This window comes from Urocampus carinirostris, chromosome 8 (assembly GCF_059441175.1).
Source record: "Urocampus carinirostris isolate Australia breed hairy pipefish chromosome 8, RoL_Ucar_1.0, whole genome shotgun sequence".
Classification (NCBI taxonomy): Eukaryota; Metazoa; Chordata; class Actinopteri; order Syngnathiformes; family Syngnathidae; genus Urocampus; species Urocampus carinirostris.
The window spans coordinates 30,411,659-30,432,559 of NC_142356.1; the positions used below are offsets into that span (position 1 = coordinate 30,411,659).

The 20,901-nt window shown below is 40.5% G+C and overlaps 1 protein-coding gene across 3 annotated transcripts; it reads left to right on the forward strand.

The window, feature by feature from the left end:
• The first annotated feature begins 601 nt into the window (after nucleotides 1-601).
• On the forward strand, nucleotides 602-20,179 carry vps54 (VPS54 subunit of GARP complex). Of its 3 annotated transcripts, none has more exons than XM_088342318.1 (24): nucleotides 602-787; nucleotides 3,294-3,453; nucleotides 4,929-5,170; nucleotides 6,568-6,655; nucleotides 6,739-6,773; nucleotides 7,330-7,467; nucleotides 8,860-9,245; nucleotides 9,383-9,509; nucleotides 10,853-10,876; nucleotides 11,238-11,345; nucleotides 11,413-11,468; nucleotides 11,544-11,640; nucleotides 12,466-12,719; nucleotides 13,128-13,260; nucleotides 14,283-14,464; nucleotides 14,535-14,647; nucleotides 15,256-15,319; nucleotides 15,395-15,500; nucleotides 17,199-17,286; nucleotides 17,355-17,476; nucleotides 17,551-17,631; nucleotides 17,710-17,817; nucleotides 17,897-17,991; nucleotides 19,267-20,179. In XM_088342318.1, the coding sequence occupies exons 2-24, from the start codon at nucleotides 3,300-3,302 to the stop codon at nucleotides 19,367-19,369; spliced, it is 2,904 nt and encodes a 967-aa protein (XP_088198444.1). In that variant the 5' UTR covers nucleotides 602-787; nucleotides 3,294-3,299; the 3' UTR covers nucleotides 19,370-20,179. The 3 variants fall into 3 exon arrangements, with proteins under 3 accessions (XP_088198444.1, XP_088198443.1, XP_088198446.1); XM_088342317.1 differs by having other exon boundaries at nucleotides 603-787; nucleotides 3,290-3,453; XM_088342320.1 differs by lacking the exon at nucleotides 10,853-10,876 and having other exon boundaries at nucleotides 603-787; nucleotides 3,290-3,453.
• The last annotated feature ends 722 nt before the right edge of the window (nucleotides 20,180-20,901 follow it).

Below are 20,901 nucleotides of genomic sequence, written 5' to 3' on the forward strand. Positions count from 1 at the left end.
CACAATTAAAAACATTTTTTCCTTTAACACACTCCTCTCCTTACAATACAACAAGTATTGTTCTTGTGTTGATTTCAAGGAAAGTGTCCACCTTCAATACACATAAAAACAAAAACTAAACATGAAACAAGGCAAAGAACCACAGTATAAAGGAAATATGATGAGGCAAAGAGCCGCATTCTTATTGGCCAAGAGCCGCATGCGGCTCTAGAGCCACGTGTTCGCCACCCCTGGGCTATTCAAATAAACATGACTTAACGTTTTGTTTTTTTAATGAAGCTTGGTTACAATTTTGAAGGAATTAGCCAATGCAGTAAATGCAATTTTCCCATATTAATTCCATTATGCAGGATGATCCAACAGTCATGGTTGAGGGTTTTTTTGCATCGTAAGACAAATGAATCTATTTTTATTAAAACATACAATCTGATCATTAGAATGAGCATGAACCGCTTCGGTAAATGTAGTAATGAAACTTAATGGTCGACAGAACCAAAAACGCGAATGGTTAGAACGCGAATGAGGATACGCGAAAAGACGGGGTTCTTTCCAGAATCAGTGACTGGTGTAGTTGAGCGCTTGTCCAGTAGATGACAGCAAAGCGCCAACTCAATATAGCCGTGAGTGAAACGCGCCGCTGGCCGTTTATGGTGCGCGATGCTCGGCTTATGGGTTTTGTAAGTGGACGCTGGTGTTTTCGCTATGTCCTCGGCTCGCTCGGTGATGTGATGGTGAGCAACAAAATAAACGAAGACGACGACAGCTGTTGTCCATCCTCCGATGACCGGTAAGTGCTGGAACTAAACCTAAACTGTTGTTTGTATACCGGAGTACATGCTTTGCTGACTAGCTGTTTGGATAGCATAGCCTAGCGTCTGTTTACATGGAGCTGCTGTCAATTTTAGCTTTGGCGTTAGTTATGGCACTCGAGACTACTGCGGTGGCATTTTAAAATACATACTTTGTCCAGATTTATGTTGGTACTAACTCGACTTGTCAGACGTTGGTTCTGTTCGCTTCGGGAAAACAAGTGTCGGCAACGGGTGAGCTAATGCTAAAGCTACACGCGTCCGTGTCAGCTGCTCGTCTTGGGTGTCAAGTCCAGTCACTCAAAATTTGCCGAAATGCATATTTAACACTAGCTTTATTGACATAAAATTAATAAAAACCAAGGTGCTGTTTATAACTATCACAAAAAAGCGTAGTTGCAGCGAAAAATGTTCATGCATTGCATTAAAGTGTGACATTTTAAACGCAGTACTCTATCTGCGATATATGAAATACAATTGTCACTGTCATTGATAACATTGTAGTGAACGTTGTCTGCAACAAAACTAAAAATTGGACATGGCACTCCAGGATTAACAACATAAACATGCAATAAAGACTTAAAGAGAAACATGAGGTAAAAGAATGTCAGGATAAATAGGCAACAATATTTTCAAGGTAGTGCTTGGAGACAGGTCTAAGCTGTTAGTACAATTTTTCGCTCGTAACTATGTTGCATCAAAAGATTCATCCTAACAATATGATAATGTAAAGTAGTGCAATTGTATTGCGCAGAAACAAAATCCCAAATAAATCTCATCTGATCTCATCAGCTGCACCGCTTATCCTCAGTAGGGTCGCGGGGATTCTGGAGCCCGTCCCAGCAATCATCGGGCAGTGGGCAGGGGACACCCTGGACTAATTGCCAGCCAATCGCAGGGCACATGGGGACAGACAACTCACTCACTCAGTCACACCTAGGGACAATTTGGACCGGCCAATTCACCTGAAACGCATGTTTTTTTTTTTAATGTGGGAGGAAACCGGAGTGCCGGAGGAAACCCACGCAAGCACGGGGAGAACATGCAAACTCCGCACAGTAAGGCCGGGAGCTGGATTTGAACCCACTCAGGAGGTTCCCACGACCTCAGAACTGTGCCGCACACGCGCTAACCACTGCGCCGCCGTGCTGCCTCCCAAATAAATCGATATATATAAAAACCTATTTTTCTTTAAAATCCAACATTTTCAAAACAACAGTCTTGTGCGCCTGTTTAGGATGTTAATGGCCCTGGGGACGAAAACCTGTTAGTCCTTGTTTTAAGGGTTTGGTTTGAAAAACAGCAAATAAAAAATGTGAGGTTTGAACAATTTTTCTCGACACTTTTAACAGCAATTAAGCATATTCACAATTTCGTTATATCATTTTCTAACAATATGACGTTTGAACAATTTTTGTCGAAAATTTTAACAGCAATTAAACACATTCACACTTTCATTATATCATATTCCAACAATGAGTTTTATCGACACTTTTAACAGTAATTAAATACATTCACAATTTCATTATATCATATTTTAACTATATGAGGTTTGAACAATTTGTATCGACACTTTTGACAGCAGTTAACCAATGTGTAAAGGGCAATACTATTGTGCAGGGGCATAGCTCTGTCTTCTCAAGTGGGACCTGTAGTGCCTGCCAGAGGGCGGCAGGTCAAAAAGGTGGTGGCCATGGTAAGAGGAGTCCTTTTATAATGTAGATGGCTCTGCTGTGATATCACAAAATGACACCAAAATTAAGTAACCGCCTTTACCATTATCGAGTTCACTATTGGGTTAATTGTTAGCATTTAATTAGAATGATAGTGTACTTTATTTCGCCTTGATGGTGCCGAAAATGTTTGCCCTGTTTGAGCATTTTTTTTAATCTCACTTATTCGATAGTGATAGATTAGATAGTGCCACGGGTTACCAAAGGACATGTCACATGACACCACTTTTGACTGCCATTAGATTAGAAATGAGGTATCCGACCTCTTGATTAACTTTACACATTCTACACTCACAATGAAACCTTGAAGACAAGTCTTTTTTTCCCCCAATTTCCAGGCCATAACTCAACTCATTTGTTTTTTCCCTTTGGAAAGTCTGTCTTGCTTGATCCTGATAGACTAATGCAAAAAAAAAACAACCCACAAAGGCCTGAGCTAGTATTTTTTGATCTAAGTCATAATCATACAAATATTCTTTTGTCTTTTGCAAAGATAATTTACTATTGCAGACACCTCCATATGTGATTCTGCTGTAGTTACCTCGAGTACTTTATAAGCCAGGCGGCTCACCATTATTTTGTTGACCCACCGCTCAGGGATGTCAATGGCCAAATGACATTCAGACTCCCCTTTTCGCATCGGCTAACGCATGGTAGCCCTATACGAATTGCCCACAAATCTCAAATCACATTTATGTCTTGAAGCGGATGACTTCCAACCTGTAAATGCATGCTCTCTTTGTGCAGCTAGCTTGTAATGGCAGCCCGCCCCATCTCCTCGTCAGTGCCTCGGCCCCCCGTCCAGGATGGGCTCTTCTGCAAGGAGCGGAACCCCCCATCGCCCTGCCTTTCCCCTTCCCGTCGACGGGCAACCCGCTCTCTCCCTGATGTGTGCCCCAAGGAACCCACTGGTAAGGAAAGATGAAAATCCTTGCTGAACACATCGCCAATGTAATGAAATGACTTTTGAATGCTAATATGACTTCAAATAGTCAAGTCATATTTATTTGTATGGCCCTTTATCACAACAAGTCTCAAAGGGCTCTACAGAGCAGAACAACAGAATAATGTGTCACTTGGTTCACATAGAATCCAAAGGCCAAACATGATCATATCAATTATAAAAAAATAATAATCATAAAGAAAGTTAAAATATTAGCTCGAGAGTATGCAAAAAAATGTAAAAAGCTTGGTAGATAGCTTGCTAGATAACTAAAATTGTACAAAGATTGCTAGCGACAAAGCTAAAAAGTTTCCAGAAAAAAACTGCACATTTTTTTGCTCATTCGCTTTATGAAACCCAATTACTGGTAAAAACATTATTATTACTATTTAATAACATTTGGGTTGACCTCCACCTCACGCTTTACTTTTCATCTGTAAATTAAAACACTTTAAATGTCATTGACAATTCAGATTAATGGCAACACAATTCTGATGTTTTCCAATTTAGGGAACCCAAAATCCATGGGTATCAGTGGTTTCTCAAAGTTCAACAGTCCTCTGCCAAGATCTAAGGAATAATTCAGTTATTACCATGACCTTGAATCGATGAATACTTAAAGAAAAAATGGTGACTGTTTTGCCAAATAGCTGATTAATCAAAGAAAATACTATCCTTAATATATTTAAAGAAAGTTTTTTTCAGATTGCTATCACTGAAAGTAGGCGGCACGGCAGCTGAGTGATTAGCGTGTCCGCAGCACAGTTTTGAGGTCATGGCTTCAAATCCAGCTACCAGCCTTCCTGTGCAAAGTTTGCATGTTCTCCCCTTAATTGCGTGGGTTTCTTCCCACATTCCAATGACATGCATGACAGGTTAATTGGCTGGTCAAAATTGTCCTAAGGTGTGAATGAGCAAGTGAGTTGTCTGTCTTGTGCGCTGTGACCTGCTGGCAACCAGTTCAGGGTGTCCCCTGCCCACTGCCGGAAGATGTCTGGGATGGGCCCCAGACCCCACGTGACCCTATTCAGGATAAGCGGTGTTGATAATGGATGGATCACTGAAAGTGCGAAAATATTAATTCAGTTTACTTTTTGCAAAAACAGGCAAAATAACTTAAGTATTTTATAAAGTAAAAGCAGTTTGCAAATGTGTTAGTTTTAATTTAAATGATTTGAGCATTGTTTTACACTGTAAATGATCAATAGATTATAATAAATTATCAAATATGTTAAATTAAAACCTTTTAAGCAACATAAAGGAAACTAGTTTTCTTTAAAGATTTAGAAAACTGCAATTAGTTGAATGCAATTGCCATTTTTCTTAAATTATTGATCCCAAGTAAGTGATTGGATTTTTTAAAATACATCACAAATTTCAAGTATAATGCAAGAAACAGTGCAATGTAATCTTCTGGTGTTTTGGGGTGCGATACTTGCATAGGTGATGGGCGAGTCCTGCGTGAAGGTCCCTCATTGGTCTCTGAGCACGACCGCTGGACAGTTTACAGTTCCAAGGTCAACCTGCCAGCGGCGCTCAACGACCCGAGGTTGGCCAAACGTGAGTCGGACTTCTTCACTAAAACATGGGGTCTGGATTTTGGCGAGACAGAGGTGATGCCATCTTTCTGCCTCGGCAATGTAACACTGGAACACTTCAGCGCCTACCTTCAGGAGAGTGCACAGGTGAGCTCAAGCCATTTTCGTGTTTCGGTAACACTGGGTGCTCATGGACCCTGCAGCCAATCACAGAGTGTTTTTTTTTTTTTTTTGCAATTACAACAAGTACCAGTTAAATGGGACCAGTTATTTTCAACTGCCCAAGCCTAGCCTGCCATACGATTTAAAAGTTGGCAAAAGAAAATAGTTGTTCCATGCCAACACACTTAAATTATTTTTTTGTGACCCAATATGTAAACTGGATTATAATTATGGTTTCTTCCTTCGTACTGTTAAACAAATGATAATGTTTCAGGCAATAAGTGGGAAATTACAGCTCATGAAACATTTTAATGTGGTGTGATCCACAAGGTCCATTTAAGGTTATCTACTGTATGTTTACTAAAACATGTACCAATCCTGTAAATTTAATTGAGGCTCAAAAATAATCAGTCTCGCTTTGCAGTACCCACCTTACAATAACGTTTCTTTGTACACATTAAAAACCAAAAGTGCAAGCAGCTACAATGTCTTTATGCAGATCTAAAAGACTGGCAAATTTGTTTTTAAAAAAAGTAAGTTTTTCTTTGTTAATGAAAGCTTGTTCTTTTCATGGGAATGCCATTTGTGCACAGATAAATGCCATTTTGTTTTAATCAGTCACATTAAAAAAAGTTGTGGGGACTTTAGTTTTGTAGGTGCTAGGGTAAAGATGCAAAAGGAGTCCCTTTCAAAAAAAATATGTCAAAAGTTTTATTTTTCCATCACATTTATAATTGTTCATAAATAAGCTAAATCTTTTATCCGTAGATAATTGATTTGAATTTTCAGTCATATTATTCACTACCTTTCTAAAATAATCAGTAGCAATGCTCCTTTTTTGATAAATCATTTGTTAGAGGTCACTAAGCTTCTTTACATTATTGAGATCCTCTTCATTTGATGTAATTGACTTCTGTAGCAGGGTTTAAAAAACGTTACTACACTGGCGTTTTTTTATTAGCATAGAGAACAGTCGAACGGTTAAAGTTGATCTTCTGGTTCCTGTGTGTCACGCAATAGCAGGTCTGGGAAACCCTTATTTTTCTTTTCATTCGATGACGGGCGTGTTTTCAAACACGATTGTTTTGAGTCCTTGTGTTATGTTATTTTAGGAGAAATTGCATTGTGAGCGTGCACCTTGACCTCTAATCTTGTAACCACACCTTATGCCTCATGATCCTTTTTCAGTTGTCACCTCGTTATTTTCAAATCTTGATCAACTCATCTTTATTCCCACCGTAATGGGGTCAACTATGACCAATTACTGTTCTTATTCTTACATATTTTGTCAATTTATGCTTCTTCATCTCATTTTGTGCCCTCCTTTTGCTGTCTCCTTATGTTTTTTGACCCTATCAAGAGACAGTTGTTTTTATTTTCAGAGAGAGAGAATCCACGAGCGATGCAAGACTCTTTGTCCTATCAAAGATGACATTGTGGAAGCAATTTCTAGTATCGGCACATATCAAGGTTACAGTATACTCTTATTACAATGTAACAGATTGTCTTGATCATGTGATTAAAGTTTTTTTTCCCTTGTTTGGTTCATGTAGAAAAGTCTAGAACAGAATTGGACCAAGTCCCAAAGGTAACAAGATTGTGTTCAACTTCCCTTTTCCTGTTCTGGTAGCTTGTGTATTCATCTCTAAAGTTTTTGTGGTCATTAAAACCTTCACTTTCAGCCACGTCCCAACAATTCTTTTAACCTCATGCTAATAATACTTGTTACTTCCAATAAAGATGACTAAGGCGCCCCATTTAAATATTTACTTCGTATTGCTTGAACCTGAAGCAATTTGCTAACAGATGCATAAATTTAGTCTCCGTGCAAGGCTTTTCTTCGCTCCAAAAGTAACCCTGAACTAATGCAATAGCACATGTGTTCACCTATTAGTTTTTTCAGTTTATGTTAGTTCTAGTAACTGTAATTCCATCTCAAATGATTTCAAAGCTTGATCCTGGACCCCTTGAAATTACCATATCAAGTCACATAGTCTTCTTTTGGCCCTTCTAAAAAAACTGAGACTACTTTTGGGTAGTAATTGCCTTTGATCAAATAAACGATAGCCATCTGTTAATAGAAATGCGCTAGGAGAATGTGTTTCTGTCTTTCACTTGTGTCTGTACCTGTGATGACTTTTCAGATGTTCCTGAAGCCGGACTTCACCCTAGAGGAGCCATCGACGTTCAACGCTGTCCTGCCATGGTCGCACTTCAACAATGGTGGCGGCAGTGGGCGCAACAGCCGAGACCTAGCATCCTCCAAACTGCTTCAAGAAAAAGTACACATGCTTCGGATGTAATTACATCGCACATTTCTAAGTGACACCGTTCACATTTCCATACCACACATGTTGGTCTAATGAGCTAGTCCACAAAAGGAACTCCGGTGTGGTACATACAGTACAAAGGACTTTTTAAAGATTATTTGATTTTTTTACTCTTCATTTATTTATTTACTTATTTATTTTAATCTGTATATGTTATTTTGGACACAAGTGCTCAATAAAGTTGGAATAATGTGCATGTGTAATACTAATCTACAGAAAGGATTCATAAAAACACAACACAAGGGACTAACTAGGGCTAAGAAGAAGAAGGCGAGATACAAGTTGGTCAAAGCTAATAAAATAAAGTGAGAATGACATAGTTGCTTGTATTAAAGTTATTTAGACGCCGTCTTACAAAAACTATGCATCCAATTTGCACCGTTTTTTACCGCCGTACCTGGAAAAGCTACAACTGGCTTGGCTTGAATTGGAGACTAACCTGGTCTTTGTAAAGAGTTGGCTTGGGGCCGAAGGTTTTGAACTAAAATAAATAGAACCTTAAACTAAAAACAAATTTTGTGATCTTGAATTTTGAGAAATAAAGTGATAAATTCCAAATATAATAATTAATGTTAAACTATTTGAAGCTAAACTATTAATTTGATTCACCCCTTGCCCTGAAGATTCTGAAGGTCCTTTGATGTGAGGGGCAATCGCAGTATGCCTGTCTTTCTAGAAAGTTGAAAGTCAATTTGTTAACCAGATGTTGATTTGTCAAAATACTTTTTTGTTGAGTAAGGGCGTATTTGTGGCCGCTGTGTGCACCTGACCTAAGGCACTTTTGAACTTCAAATAAGGTTATGTATGTATACCATAAAGTTCTTTTTTTCATTTCATTTTTATTACCCTCTGCATCGGATGCTTGAAAGCTATTTTTTCTATTGTGAAATGGGGCAAATGTTAATGTTCCTACCCAGTACTTTGTCAGATATGAATATAGTGGTGTCTATATTAAAACCGTTTTAAGGTCATAATGAGTATTGAGCAAAAAAACCCACATTTATTAAATTAGAATAAATGTGTTATTCCGGGAAAAAAAACTGCATGGGTCGCCAATCAAATCCACAAATCAAATCAAATAATTCTCAATAAAATAGTCCTGAGAACTTTAAGTGCAATACCAGAGCTGCCGAAGAATGTAGTGTGACATTACGTGTTCTCATTGTTGACAAAAGCCCACATCAATGAGTGATTCAACTTTTCAACTCAATGCTAATTGAAGCAGGTTTGCTTGCATTCAAGTCACTCCGGACAGTTTTTCTTAGTCTGAGTATTTTCGAGCTTCGCATCGTTAAGCTTTTACTTTAAAGGAATCCTTGTCTTCTGTCTTTTGATGTGTTGCAGCTGAGTCACTACCTCGACGTGGTGGAGGTGAGCATTGCGCGGCAAATCTCGCTGCGCTCGGAAGCCTTCTTCCACGCAATGTCATCGCAGCACGAGCTGCGGGACCGCTTGAAAGAGACTCAGGAGGCTGTGGCCGTGCTGCGGCGGCGCACTGCTGCCATCGACCGTGTCATGTGCCAGGGCCCTTTAGCAGCCCTGCGTGCCGCCCTCACTCGCAATAACTGTATCAAGCTGCATAACAAACTAAAACTGATGGCAGCTGTGCACCAGACACAGCCCACTGTGCAGTTGTTGCTCTCCACCTCTGAGTTTGTGGGAGCACTGGAGCTCATCACCACTACTAAGGAAGTCCTGCAGCAGGAGTTGCAAGGCATCCACAGTTTCAGGTGACAATTAGTAAAGACCTATCTTCCATTTTGAGAACCAAAACAAGCAATCTAAATTACTATTGCTTAGCCAGGCATCATTGTTCATCTTTGTTCTGTTTTTTTCCCAATGTTTTTCTGTGCTTATTTTTGTGCAGACATCTGGGTTCCCAGTTGTGTGAGCTGGAAAAGCTGATTGACAAGATGATGGTGGAGGACTTTAGCTTATATGCACGTAGTGAGCTCAACCGCAGCTTAAAGGATGATATACAGCTCCTTGAAAAGGTCTGTTTGCAAATCACCTCAAAATCTATGGTCACACTTCAGATCAAGTCACAAATCCAGCAAAGGTTTCTTTCTGGCATGGATATAAACTGTACTTGTATTCAATATAACTGCAGCCCATATCTACCTTATACATCATCAGATGAAGACAAACTCCTCAATTGATGGACGGAACAGAAAAAGCATGAACAGACAACGCAGCAGAACAACTATCAGAATTAAAAAGAGATAGAATTACTGTTATTAGCCATGGAAACTGACAAATTTACCAAGGTTCAAAACTTATCAAACACAATCAAGTGTTTATTTACTTGCATTAAGTACTGCTTGATTTTTGTTTTGTAAGGATGTTTAGCACTTTATAGACTGGCTTTTTTGTTTTTGCATTGCTGATCATTGGTGTAAGGTAGATAAGACTAGATAACAGTGTACTAGCTGAGTGGACACCAGCATCTCTAATGTCACTCATTGTACAGCACGCTGCAATCTCAACCTGGACTTTGCCTAGCTGCTGCTCATGGATCTTCAGCAGGTTCACTACAGAACCTTGTTAGGACTTTACCTCCTTTAATCAAGTGAGACTCAGGAGGACGTATTCAATGGTAACGGCTGTGGCACAAACACAGATGACGAGACTGCTTACACTACCCGGTAATGTGTTGAAAGAGAAGTGCTACTGCGGGAAAATCGCAAAAACGCAAGGGGCCTCATAATACATCAACCCAGGACCAACTGTGGGAAAGGGAAAAACCGATGCAGCCCATGGTGGAAACACTCAGTGAGACGTAGGAGGACTCCAGTCAGGAAGCACCCCACAGTATAGGAGAACTCTCTACATCTGCCGCACCCCTCAACCACAAGAGTCCCTTCTCACACAACCCTGGTGGGGGAAGGGAAACCAGCTCTGGAATAGGAGGGAGAGGTTTAGCTGGGGACGAGGTGAAGATGGGCAGTGACTGGGCAGTGCCGGCCTGCCAACTCGAGAGCGTTGTGGTTCAGGGTCAAAACGCCCGGTGACAGTTGAACACCAACTGGGGACATCTCCTGGTTTAAAACTACAGTCACGTTTTGAGCGACTGTAAAAGGTAGCACTAATCTGTGTAGATTATAACTTTTACAACAATTTCAGCCCGCCCCTCAACCCACTGCAAAATACATTGGAAATGTGGTAAAATCACATCTGAATGGCATGCAATTCATTGCTTGAATTATATAAAAGCAACAACAAGTGAATTTCCAAATTAGGGATCCAGATCTACTGCACAAAATTCTTTGTCGCATTTGTCGTGTATCCCATTACCTTTATCCTGACAGTGCCTGTGTGTGTTGTGTGATTGTCACAGGTATACTCGGCAAACACTCAGAAGGTGGGAAACAAACGCGCACATGTTGAACTGTGACTGCTTAGGAATCAATGGCTTGATCAGTAATCGGTGTTTTCTTTTTTGAGAATGGAATTTACTTTTAAACAAGTTTTTTTTTGGTGTGTCTACTGTTTTAAAAAATCTCATCGAACTTTTCAAATTATAAAACCTCTTATCAGATTAATGCAATAAGCTCACAGGACTTTTAATGATTTGAATTGCTTGGTATGCTGGATCAATGTTTGCCTCTCCTAATTAAAGTGATTATTCTTTAGTTTATTGCTTCCGTCTATTCTTTTTATGAGAGCACACATTCTGTTCATCACAATAACTGTTATCACTTCGTGCCCGTTTCTGTTTCCAGGAGCGTCTTCAGTCGCTAGTGTTCGGTCTTCTGCGGCAGAGGAAATTGGAGTTTTTGGACATTTATGGTGATGAGATGATGGCAGCGGCCAAGGCTATTGTATCTCAGGTCTGACCCGTTTTTTCCTGTTATTATTCTTTCTTGGCAATGGAAACTAACAGGTTTGCATTAACAGTGCGTTGCTGAGAGACTCCTGTCCATTGATGACATTGACACGGAAGTTGTCACCAAGTAAGTTGAGACAGCTCCACAATGTCCATATTCAAATCGGAATACCTCCACATTGTGATCGTTTCCTCCCTCCAGGTTGGCCGAGCAGATGCGTCTCATGACCTTCCCTCAGTGGTTTGAACTTCTCAAGGACGTCTTTGAATCCTTTTTGCTTTTCCTCCACCGGATAAAGGTCAGTCGCTGTTTCTGTTTTTTACATGAGACACGGTCTTTACTTGTTGTAAGTTTATTTTACTTGTTTCAGTTTTTACTATTTGACACCTGTAAAGGAAACTTTAAAGAATGCCAGGGTTGTTTATTTTGACCATTATTTTGACTGATGTTCATTACTTTGACTATTTTGCACTTTTTTTCATTACTGTCAATATATGTTGCTGCTCTTTGATTTCCACAACCTTTAGGACGTATACGCTTTTCAGGGAGATATAGTAATAAGGGATCAGGGGAGGTCCTTTAGACGGCATTGGCTCAGGAGTTAAAGTGTTGGGATCTAGAGATCGCAGGTTCGATTCCCGGCTCCTCCGAGTCATATGTCGAAGTGTCCTTGGGCAAGACACTGAATCCCTAATGCCCCCCAATAAGCAGGTCAGTGCCTTGCATGGCTGTATGGCCGCTATTGGTGTGTATGTGTGTGTGTGAGTGGGTAAGTGTGAAACACATTGTAAAGCACTTTGAGAGGTCTTCATTGACTTGAAAAGCGCTATATAAATGCAGACCATTTACCATTTAACAGATTCAGGATTTGGCATCATGAGGGCTTTTTTGTTTAGTCCTTTCTCGTTCTCTTTTGCAAGTTTAAAATGTATTGATTTTTTTTTCTCCTTGTTTTGAGTGTCTACCAAACTTAAACATTTATCACTTGTTTGCGTCAATGTTTCATTCCTCTTGGGGGACAAGGCAGACTTGAGTCCATAATGTCACTCTTGAATCATTTCTCAATACGTTTTCTGTAAAATTCTTACTTAAGTCCTGATTACCTTCATTTTTTTTCTCCCAGGCCAGTCTTGGTGTGATCCAGTTGGTGGTCTTGGAGGTTATAGAATCGCACCAGAAGACTTCATCCCTGGAGAAGTCCCAAATGGACCATCGACAGCCTCCCGAGGTGGATGTCACATGTGGTGATGTTGCTGAGTTGGCCTACCTGACTCACGATGGCCCGTTTATCAGTGATGCCATCCACGGTGCACATGCCCTACAAGCTGGAGCATCGATCGCTGATGCTGGGTTGGCATCTGAAGATCCGAATCTTATGTAAGTTGCACAGACTTCAGTTCTTGTTCTCGCCTTTAAACTCAAGCAGCCTCATTGATTGGGTGATTATCCAATCGAAATCTGGATTTTTATCAAATGCTGAGTTAAATGTTCCTCTTTACTATTTTGCATTCCTAAAAACGGGCGATATGCAGTTGAAGAGAAACATTTTAGGAAAAAGAATGAGTGGATCTTTTATTTTTAGGTACTCTTTGTCCATCAGAAGCTGCTCCTACACCAAAATTTGCAGCACATAATTTGTTACTTTGGTCAACCAACTTGCAAATTCTATTTGGAGCAAAAAACGATACCGGTTTCTCTATGCAAACCAGTTCTGAGTTGATTACACAATTTTTGAAATGATCAAAAGATCAACATTCCTGACTTTTGTTGATATAATTCAATCAGGTATACTTCTGGGGACATGATGCCGTCTGATTTGGAGCTGAACCGTGTTTTGAACAACATCCAGGAGCTTTTGCATGCCGCCTCTGACATCAGCCACGACCGCTGCGTCAAGCTCCTCACTGCCCGAGCCAAGGTATAAACTGGTTGCATTCTATTTAAAGGTGTCCCCAAACAGATTTTCTTTTTTAATTAGGCGCAGAACGATTAGTGTTCCTCCCCACAATTATGCAAATATTTAGCAAAGATGACCTATCTGGCTTGTTTGCTGTAGAGCTGTGACATCATTTAAGTAACATAACACTTTGAAAATGGCAAATCCTATAAACACAACTTGAGGCCAGCTCAAAAACAGTGATTGTAGTGAACAACCACTGATGCTGCTCATTTCTGCTCGGAGAAATTGGAACTTTGCTTATTCTGTAGCCGGGGGCCTTGTGACTGTTGTGTTGGGGTTGTGTGCTTTGCCCTCCAAGGGCTGCATGGTGTTTGCTTACTTGCTGTCATCACGGCATGTGCTACTTGTTTGCCCCCTCAATTGTGTGTTTTTTTTTTTTTTTGGGGGGGGGGGGGGGGGGGGGGTTGGGTCGCATGGGTCGCGGTAGGTATTAGCGCCAGTCCTCCCGTGTCTCTTGGTTTTTTTCTTGGTGGTTTTGCGTTTATTGCCATTGCAGCCATTTGTTTTGGGGTTCCAGGTTAGCCTGGCTGCTCACTGCGTGTTTTTCAGTCTGCCAGCATCGTGTTTTTCCGGCAAGGCTACTGCTGCCTTTTGTTGATTGGTCCCAGTTAGTCCGCTGTTGGCGGCTCTCCGCGTTTTATTTTAATTTTTTTGCCAGTTAGCCGCTTTTTGGCTGCTCGCCCTTTGTTGTACCCTTACTGCAACCACCTGCGGCACAATGCCTCTTTAATTAACACGTTAAACAATAAGGGGACTGGCTTGCTGCAAGCATGCTAGTGTCTCAGATGACATCACAGGAGAACGAAGACAAGACGGGCTGTCTTCAAAATGCATTCTCTGAAAATAATTGAAACATACCAATGAAATATAAATAGATTTTATGCAAAAACCATAAAAGGTGGAATGTTTGGGTTTAGGCAGCGCATGCCCGTCCTCCAAAGAATTTGTTTGTTTTTAAATGTTCCTCCTTTAAATTTCAGGATGGCTCTCTGGAGCGCATCAGCTCAGCGGAGTTTGTGGACCTCTCATTAGCAGTGGAGTGTTTTGCAATGAATACAGAGGGGCTTTGTGGCAGGCGCAGCGTGTCCCTTCGGGGGGCGCTGCAGAGTCAGGCCGACCGCTTTGTTCACCGCTTCCACGAGGAGCGCAAGACCAAACTCAGGTGAGTGACCGCGTTGGGCAAAGTGCCACGATAACCGCTTTTATTGTAAACTTTTTCTGTTCTCCCCCAGTCTCCTTTTGGATAACGAGCGCTGGAAGCAGGCGGAAGTGCCCGTTGAATTTCAAGAGCTGGTGGACTCCATGGCAGATGGGACAATAGCACTCACTGTGCGCAAAACAGCAGGTACAGTGGGAATAGTTTAAAAAAAAATGTATGTATATATATATTTTTTTTTTCAAGCATATTTGAAGGGGCGTCGCTACTTCGCGGATTTTCACTTATCGCGGGTGGTTTTGGTCCCCATTAACCGCAATAACGAGGGATTACTGTAATTATTAACCAGAGTTGGTATACTACGTCCTTAAAAGCCTAAAAAAGCTTGAATTTTTATGTTTATTTCAAGGACTAAAATGTGATTGAATTTTGGGTGAAGTGCATGTGAATGCTGGAAATTGTCATGTTTTTTAACGAGACGGCTTAAAAATGACACCAACACTACTACTCTCTGGTGGCTTAGCTCTGCCATCGCATTCCTTCTTCCCTAGTGATTAACGGCTGATGGAATTGGTTTGTACGGCAGTGTCCTATGAAACGTCATTGCTCCCTGCGGGTCATCCAGCTGGGATTTTTACATTTTTATCCCATTACTACGCAGAGAAAACATATTAATCTTATCGCAAATACCTTCATCGCCAAAGATTTGTAAAAGTTGCTGTTCTATTTCAGCTGTCACTTGTCACATTCTTGTTACACAATTTTGTTGATATTTGTATCAACTTTGTGCCTATCAGGTCCAGATGACAGGAAGCCCGGTGATTTCTTGATGGTGAACGGGCACAAATACGCTGTAGTTGGGTATGTATCATCACACGACTCACCTTACCTGTTCAGAAGCTAGAGCGAGCGTTCCTACAACCTTTTTGTGTTCAGGACAGTGCTACTGCTCATACGGATCTTTCTGGAATACTGCCAGTGTGTCAACGATATCCCGGCCATCGCCACCGACATGTTGACGCGACTGGCTGACCTCCTCAAGGTCTCAGTGCTTTGCTTTTGATGTCACATTTTTACTACATAATGAATTACGGTAATTTCCAGACTACAAAGCTCATCGGATTAAAAGCTGCATCCTCAAATTCAAAAAACTCAATTTTGTAATTTTACATGCCTTGCCGGGGTTTGAAGACGCAGGCTTGAACAGCCATAAAAATGAAGTAATTCACAGGATTTTTTACATTTCAAGCCTGCCACACACCTGGCACCAACCTCATGGGGAATCTGGTGTTGACACCTTTGGCTGTGGACTGCCAACGGCGCCGTGCCCCCGCACACAGTTCTGCTCAGAATTGTTTATTGCACCTATTTTTGGATCACGTGACCATTTGATCAGTCTGAAACAAGATACCAGAAAACTATAAATTCTGTATTGCTCAGCCGTAACGTTTCCTGAGACTCGGCTCATGATACGATTCACCGCAAATATGGTGTGGTTACAATACGAAAATCCACTCCAAAACACACCATGATCCCGACGGAAAAATATAAAAAATATTCACCTGCATTGTTTAGCGAGCTTCGTCTGCTTGGTTTCTTAACGTCCCTTTAAAAATAAACAGACTCGTCAGATGATTTCCGGTATAGCCATTGGCCTATGACATTTGGATTGAAACCATTTTTGACAAATTGCAAGTTTTCTTTCGCGGTCCTTAGCCTGTGACAGGGTTTGAGGGCCTGTATTGAAAATCAAGTCATGACCAATTCTGCTTCAAAAATGGTTACAGATTCAAAGGTGGACTGACACGTTGGTTAGCCGATAAATTCCCAACATAAATATGTAATCATTTACGGTGTGTATTCAAATCCGGGCCGAAGATAACTGCGAAAAGCCAATCAAGATGAATTTTTACGCACCACTATTAGGCACAAGTGTGCACAATAATGGATTTACATTTAGAAAGAGTCAAACATTTAAAAACTCTTATATGATGTCTAAAAATTGGCCAAAGTAAAATACTCAAATATAAGTTGTAAGGACTGTGGACTGCTCACAAGTTTTTCAGATTGTGATCATATTTGACTAGGTACTAAGTAAGGCTTCAAGCTATTGTATCACCTGTTTTCCTGCTAAGATGCCCTTGTCACACTGTTTTGCAGGCATTTGATTGCAAAAAAAGTTGGATGAGAATAAAAACCTTCTATTTTTGCGTGTTACAACTCTGATTACTCAATTAGTAGCACTTGCAGTGATTATTTCAGTTTGGGACAAAACTTCAGAGTTTTATCTTTTAAAATGAACCAAAACCATCCAACCGTCTCCAAACAGTATTGAATTTACTTTGGGTACCTCTTGGATTGCGATGTTAGGTGAATGTTCTTGGAACAGTAAGGGGTTAATATTACATAAAGTACTGTCATATCACCTGTTTTGCTCCTGTTATATATTACATGAAAAATGTTGGCAAAAACGTTCTAACATCTATCAAAAGGTATCATACATATTATGAGATGTCACAGTATTTAGAGCGCATGCATTGTAGTGAAGAGCATCTCGCTGTTTTCCTTGATGCCGCCCCCCCCCAAAAAACGAATAAACCACACTGTATTTAAAGCCTGTAAAATATAGCAGAGTAGTGACTTGTAGTCCGAAATTTCCGGTATTTTAAAAATATTTCTTTGCAATGTCCAAAACAAGTCTTCAACGTATCCTCACAGGCATTTTGGGTATGTTTTGCAGCACTTCAATTCTCGTTGTTGTCAATTGGTTCTCGGCGCAGGAGCACTGCAGTTGGTCGGCCTCAAGACCATCACGACTAAAAACCTTGGTAGGCACACACGCACCTGCGCAAGAGTCAGTAATAGTGCAAATTCTACTTGTATGTGTTCATTTTAGCGTTAGCATCACGCTGCCTGCAGCTGGTAATGTTCTACATTCCCGTCATGAGGCGACATTTTGAGAGCAAATTGCAGCCCAAACATATGAGCGTCCTCAGACACTTTGACCACATCACCAAGGTAGCCTGTACTTTCACACAAGCCATCTGTTTCCTTGTTACGTGTTTAGTTATTCGCATTTTTGTGCTTTGCAGGATTACAATGACCACGTGTCTGAGATCTGGGCCAAGCTGGTGGCTATTATGGACAGCGTGTTTGAGAAGTTTCTGACAAAGGTAAACCGTACATGTCAAGAGCCACTTTCTGGATTTTTGGTCTTCTTTCATTCATCTAACAAAGAGATGTTTGCACAGTATGAGGTGAAGGCCCCGATGCCGTCATTGTGTTTCCGCAACGTGTGCAAGCAAATGGTCAAGATGCATGAGGCCATCAACGACCTCTTGCCTCCCGATCAGACACAGGTACGTCGCCGTTTTCAACGTAGGCCTTTCCAAAACAATCAGCTCATAGGTGGGTGTTAACTGGCATTTGTTTCCTTAGATGCTGTTTGTCCAGATAAACAGCAGCTTGAAGATGAACCTGAAGAGGCAGCTGGCTCGACTCGGTGTTGTCAATGATGGAGGGCCACAGCACGGGTAATGCACACATAATCATTAGGATTAGTATTGTTTTAGGAATATTACTCTGCAATGTTGTATTATAATCAGGCAGAAACGGTCGGCAGCGTCACTAAAATGAAAAGATAGTTTAACCCAGTGCTTTTTAACTGGTCAGACTTCAGGACCCACCATCACACCCTGATTACAAGTTGTGACCCAAGTGAGGAAAATAAATCAAATGAAAGGGTTTTGCAATTGAAACCAGAAACAGAATATCCAGATTTTTTAGGGCCAACAAAACCAAAATGATTTCATGTAATAATATTCCTTATACTGCTCATTAGCTGCAAGTCCAAGTTGCTTCGATTTAGTGGCTTTGTCTTGGATAATAAAATCCTTACCTCATATATTATTCGCTGTATCATTCCATTCTGAACATGTGTAAATGAACTTTATTGGTCCTTTCTCTGGCGTAAAATATCATCTGTCAACTCAGTTTTGTTGGGAATTCTCACCATTTATTAATAAGGAGTTTAAATGACCCTTGTTTTCTTGGCATCGTTTTACCAAGGTAAAGGCCTGCGACTCCCTGAAAACTGGTCAGGCACCAACTTTTGTGTCCTGACCCACCTGTTGACAAACACTAGTGTAACACAAGGATGCCACAATTAGGCAATTGTCAAATGTACAGCTTTAATAGTAATCATCACTTAGAATACTCTAATTGCTAGTTGAATAAAAGGTTGATTCAACCGTTTATTATTACTGATCATATATTGTTAGGGTCAAGACAATGATAGCTTGATATTGGTAACATTTCACCCTCTGACCATGCCAAGTCTACGCCTTTGTTCAGTACATTTTGCTAAAAGGAAATAGTCTTATCAGGGTGTAATGTCTTTAAGTGACTGCTTAATTTATTTGGCTTAGTAATGTCCACTGCCAAAATTTTTAAACATAGAAAGCACACCAGTCTGTGTTTGTGCTACATAGCTCATAAATTTCTGTTAGCTTTCAAGAGACTTTTGTTTCTATATGTTCCTGTCTCCATAGCTGTTAAAATGCTCCACTTAGTGTCTAAGGTACATACTCAATGTTGATATCTTGTATATGCATAAAGAGATGATACTGTAAACAAAAACACACATCGCCCTGCCCTTTAGTGTAGTGGTGGTGCAATTGCACTTTTTTTAGGAATTTTTTTAAAAAGCTCCTTGAAATAAAACACAACCCTTGACAGAGCCTTGCGGCCCCCATTATTTGAGAACTACTGCACAGCAGGTCATTTCCTACATATCGTGCTGTTCTCAGGCTGGTGATGGCGGATGTGGCTTTCTACACGAAGAACGTGCAAGCCCTCAAAAACCTCGAGACTTTAGACCTCCACATGGCTGAGATCTGGGAAAAGAGGTGACCCTACGCCGAGAACAACATTAACGGAATCAAAATAAGGATGACTAGTTGGACCATGCTGTAATCTTTGATGGAAAGCTGTCCAAGGCCCATGTCAGATTCCCAACTCAACGTTGTGTTGGGTTTGGATGCTGGCTGCATCTGTCCTACTTTGACTACAGTGTCACTTTTGGCCCTTTAGTGCAATTATTGACAAAATGTTATTTTATTTTTTTTCTACAGTTTGTGGTACTAGTGTGCTTATCATTAGAGGAATGACTTAAATACCAGTGAGCCAAAGCCCTACTATTTGTAAGCTCCGAGTGCAACACAAAGGGTCACATACCAAGCAGTGCAATTTTATGATGGTGCAAGTAGCATTCTGTTAACAGCTACTTCCATAGTTGGGACATTTCCTAACAAACTTATGAACTTTTTGAAAAGACAAATGAAAAACCTTATGTATGACTTGCCATGACAACACGAGGAGCAGACAAACCAAACCCCCATTCCCATGACGAAGCTGTGGACCAAACTGTCACTCTGCTAGGTGGCAGCTCAGGAAAACTGTGTTCTTTTCACAACTAAGGCTCAAGTTGTTTAAAACTCTACTATACAATCAGCAGACATTGTGCCTGTACACAATTGAGTTTGTGTGAGAAACAGATATTGGGAGTGACAGATATTACAAATCAGTGTGAATGAGGTCATCTTGTGTGTAATTGCATGGCCATGAGGAAGAGTGTATTGGTGGGTGAATGTATGACTGTATGAAATTGAAGATGCATGTAAGGCGTCCAAACGAATCTGAATAAACAAATGTGGTTTATTATTGCTGTGTGTGTGTCACTAATATATCAAATGAAAATTTACTTCATGGGGGCAAAGAACCCAAGCAAAACAATTGTATAGTCTAATCTTTGAAAAGTCAGGTTTTCTTCAATTCTTGACCACAATGGTTTATTTACTCAAACAAGTATTAGCAAAGATGCAATTCATAGCACTAGTGTTTTTTTACCATTGTACCATTAACCCTCGTGGCATACAATTTTTTGTTGCACAACGTGTACTTCTCCCTCCCTCCATGATCAAATGCAGTGCTATGGCAATGGATTGAGGCAGCCCCCTATATACATTCTCCCAAAGAGGTCACAATCTGATTCAAACAGCTGTCCAATAATAGTCGAGCGTTGAACAAATTTTTATTTGAATCGTTTACCATTTCAATGAGAATCTCTCAGATTATCCTTTGAAGCACCCCACAAGTGCATTGGCTGTGCCAAGAGGCACACAAGTAAATCAATTCCACGGCTTTATTTTGCAACAAGACAGAAAGGGCAATATTCTTGTTGCATTGCTTTGCAGAGGGCAGCAAAAGAATTGTCGTGGGCGGATACATGCCACAGTGTTCAATACCAGCATCATGAGGCCTGCAGTCAGTGGTTTGCAAGCAAATTCATTATATTTGGGCTTTGGCGCCACTCAACTTTTTTCTTTGCATACAATTTACTGGATGGCACTAAAAAAAAAATCCTGGAAAATGCATAGAAAGTT

Excerpts from the sequence above, each read along its gene's own strand:
- vps54 (XM_088342318.1), top strand. The coding sequence starts at position 3,300 with ATGGCAGCCCGCCCCATCTCCTCGTCAGTGCCTCGGCCCCCCGTCCAG. Across the intron at positions 3,454-4,928 it reads GTGCCCCAAGGAACCCACTG|GTGATGGGCGAGTCCTGCGT; the intron begins GTAAGGAAAGAT and ends ATACTTGCATAG. Across the intron at positions 9,246-9,382 it reads CAAGGCATCCACAGTTTCAG|ACATCTGGGTTCCCAGTTGT; the intron begins GTGACAATTAGT and ends ATTTTTGTGCAG.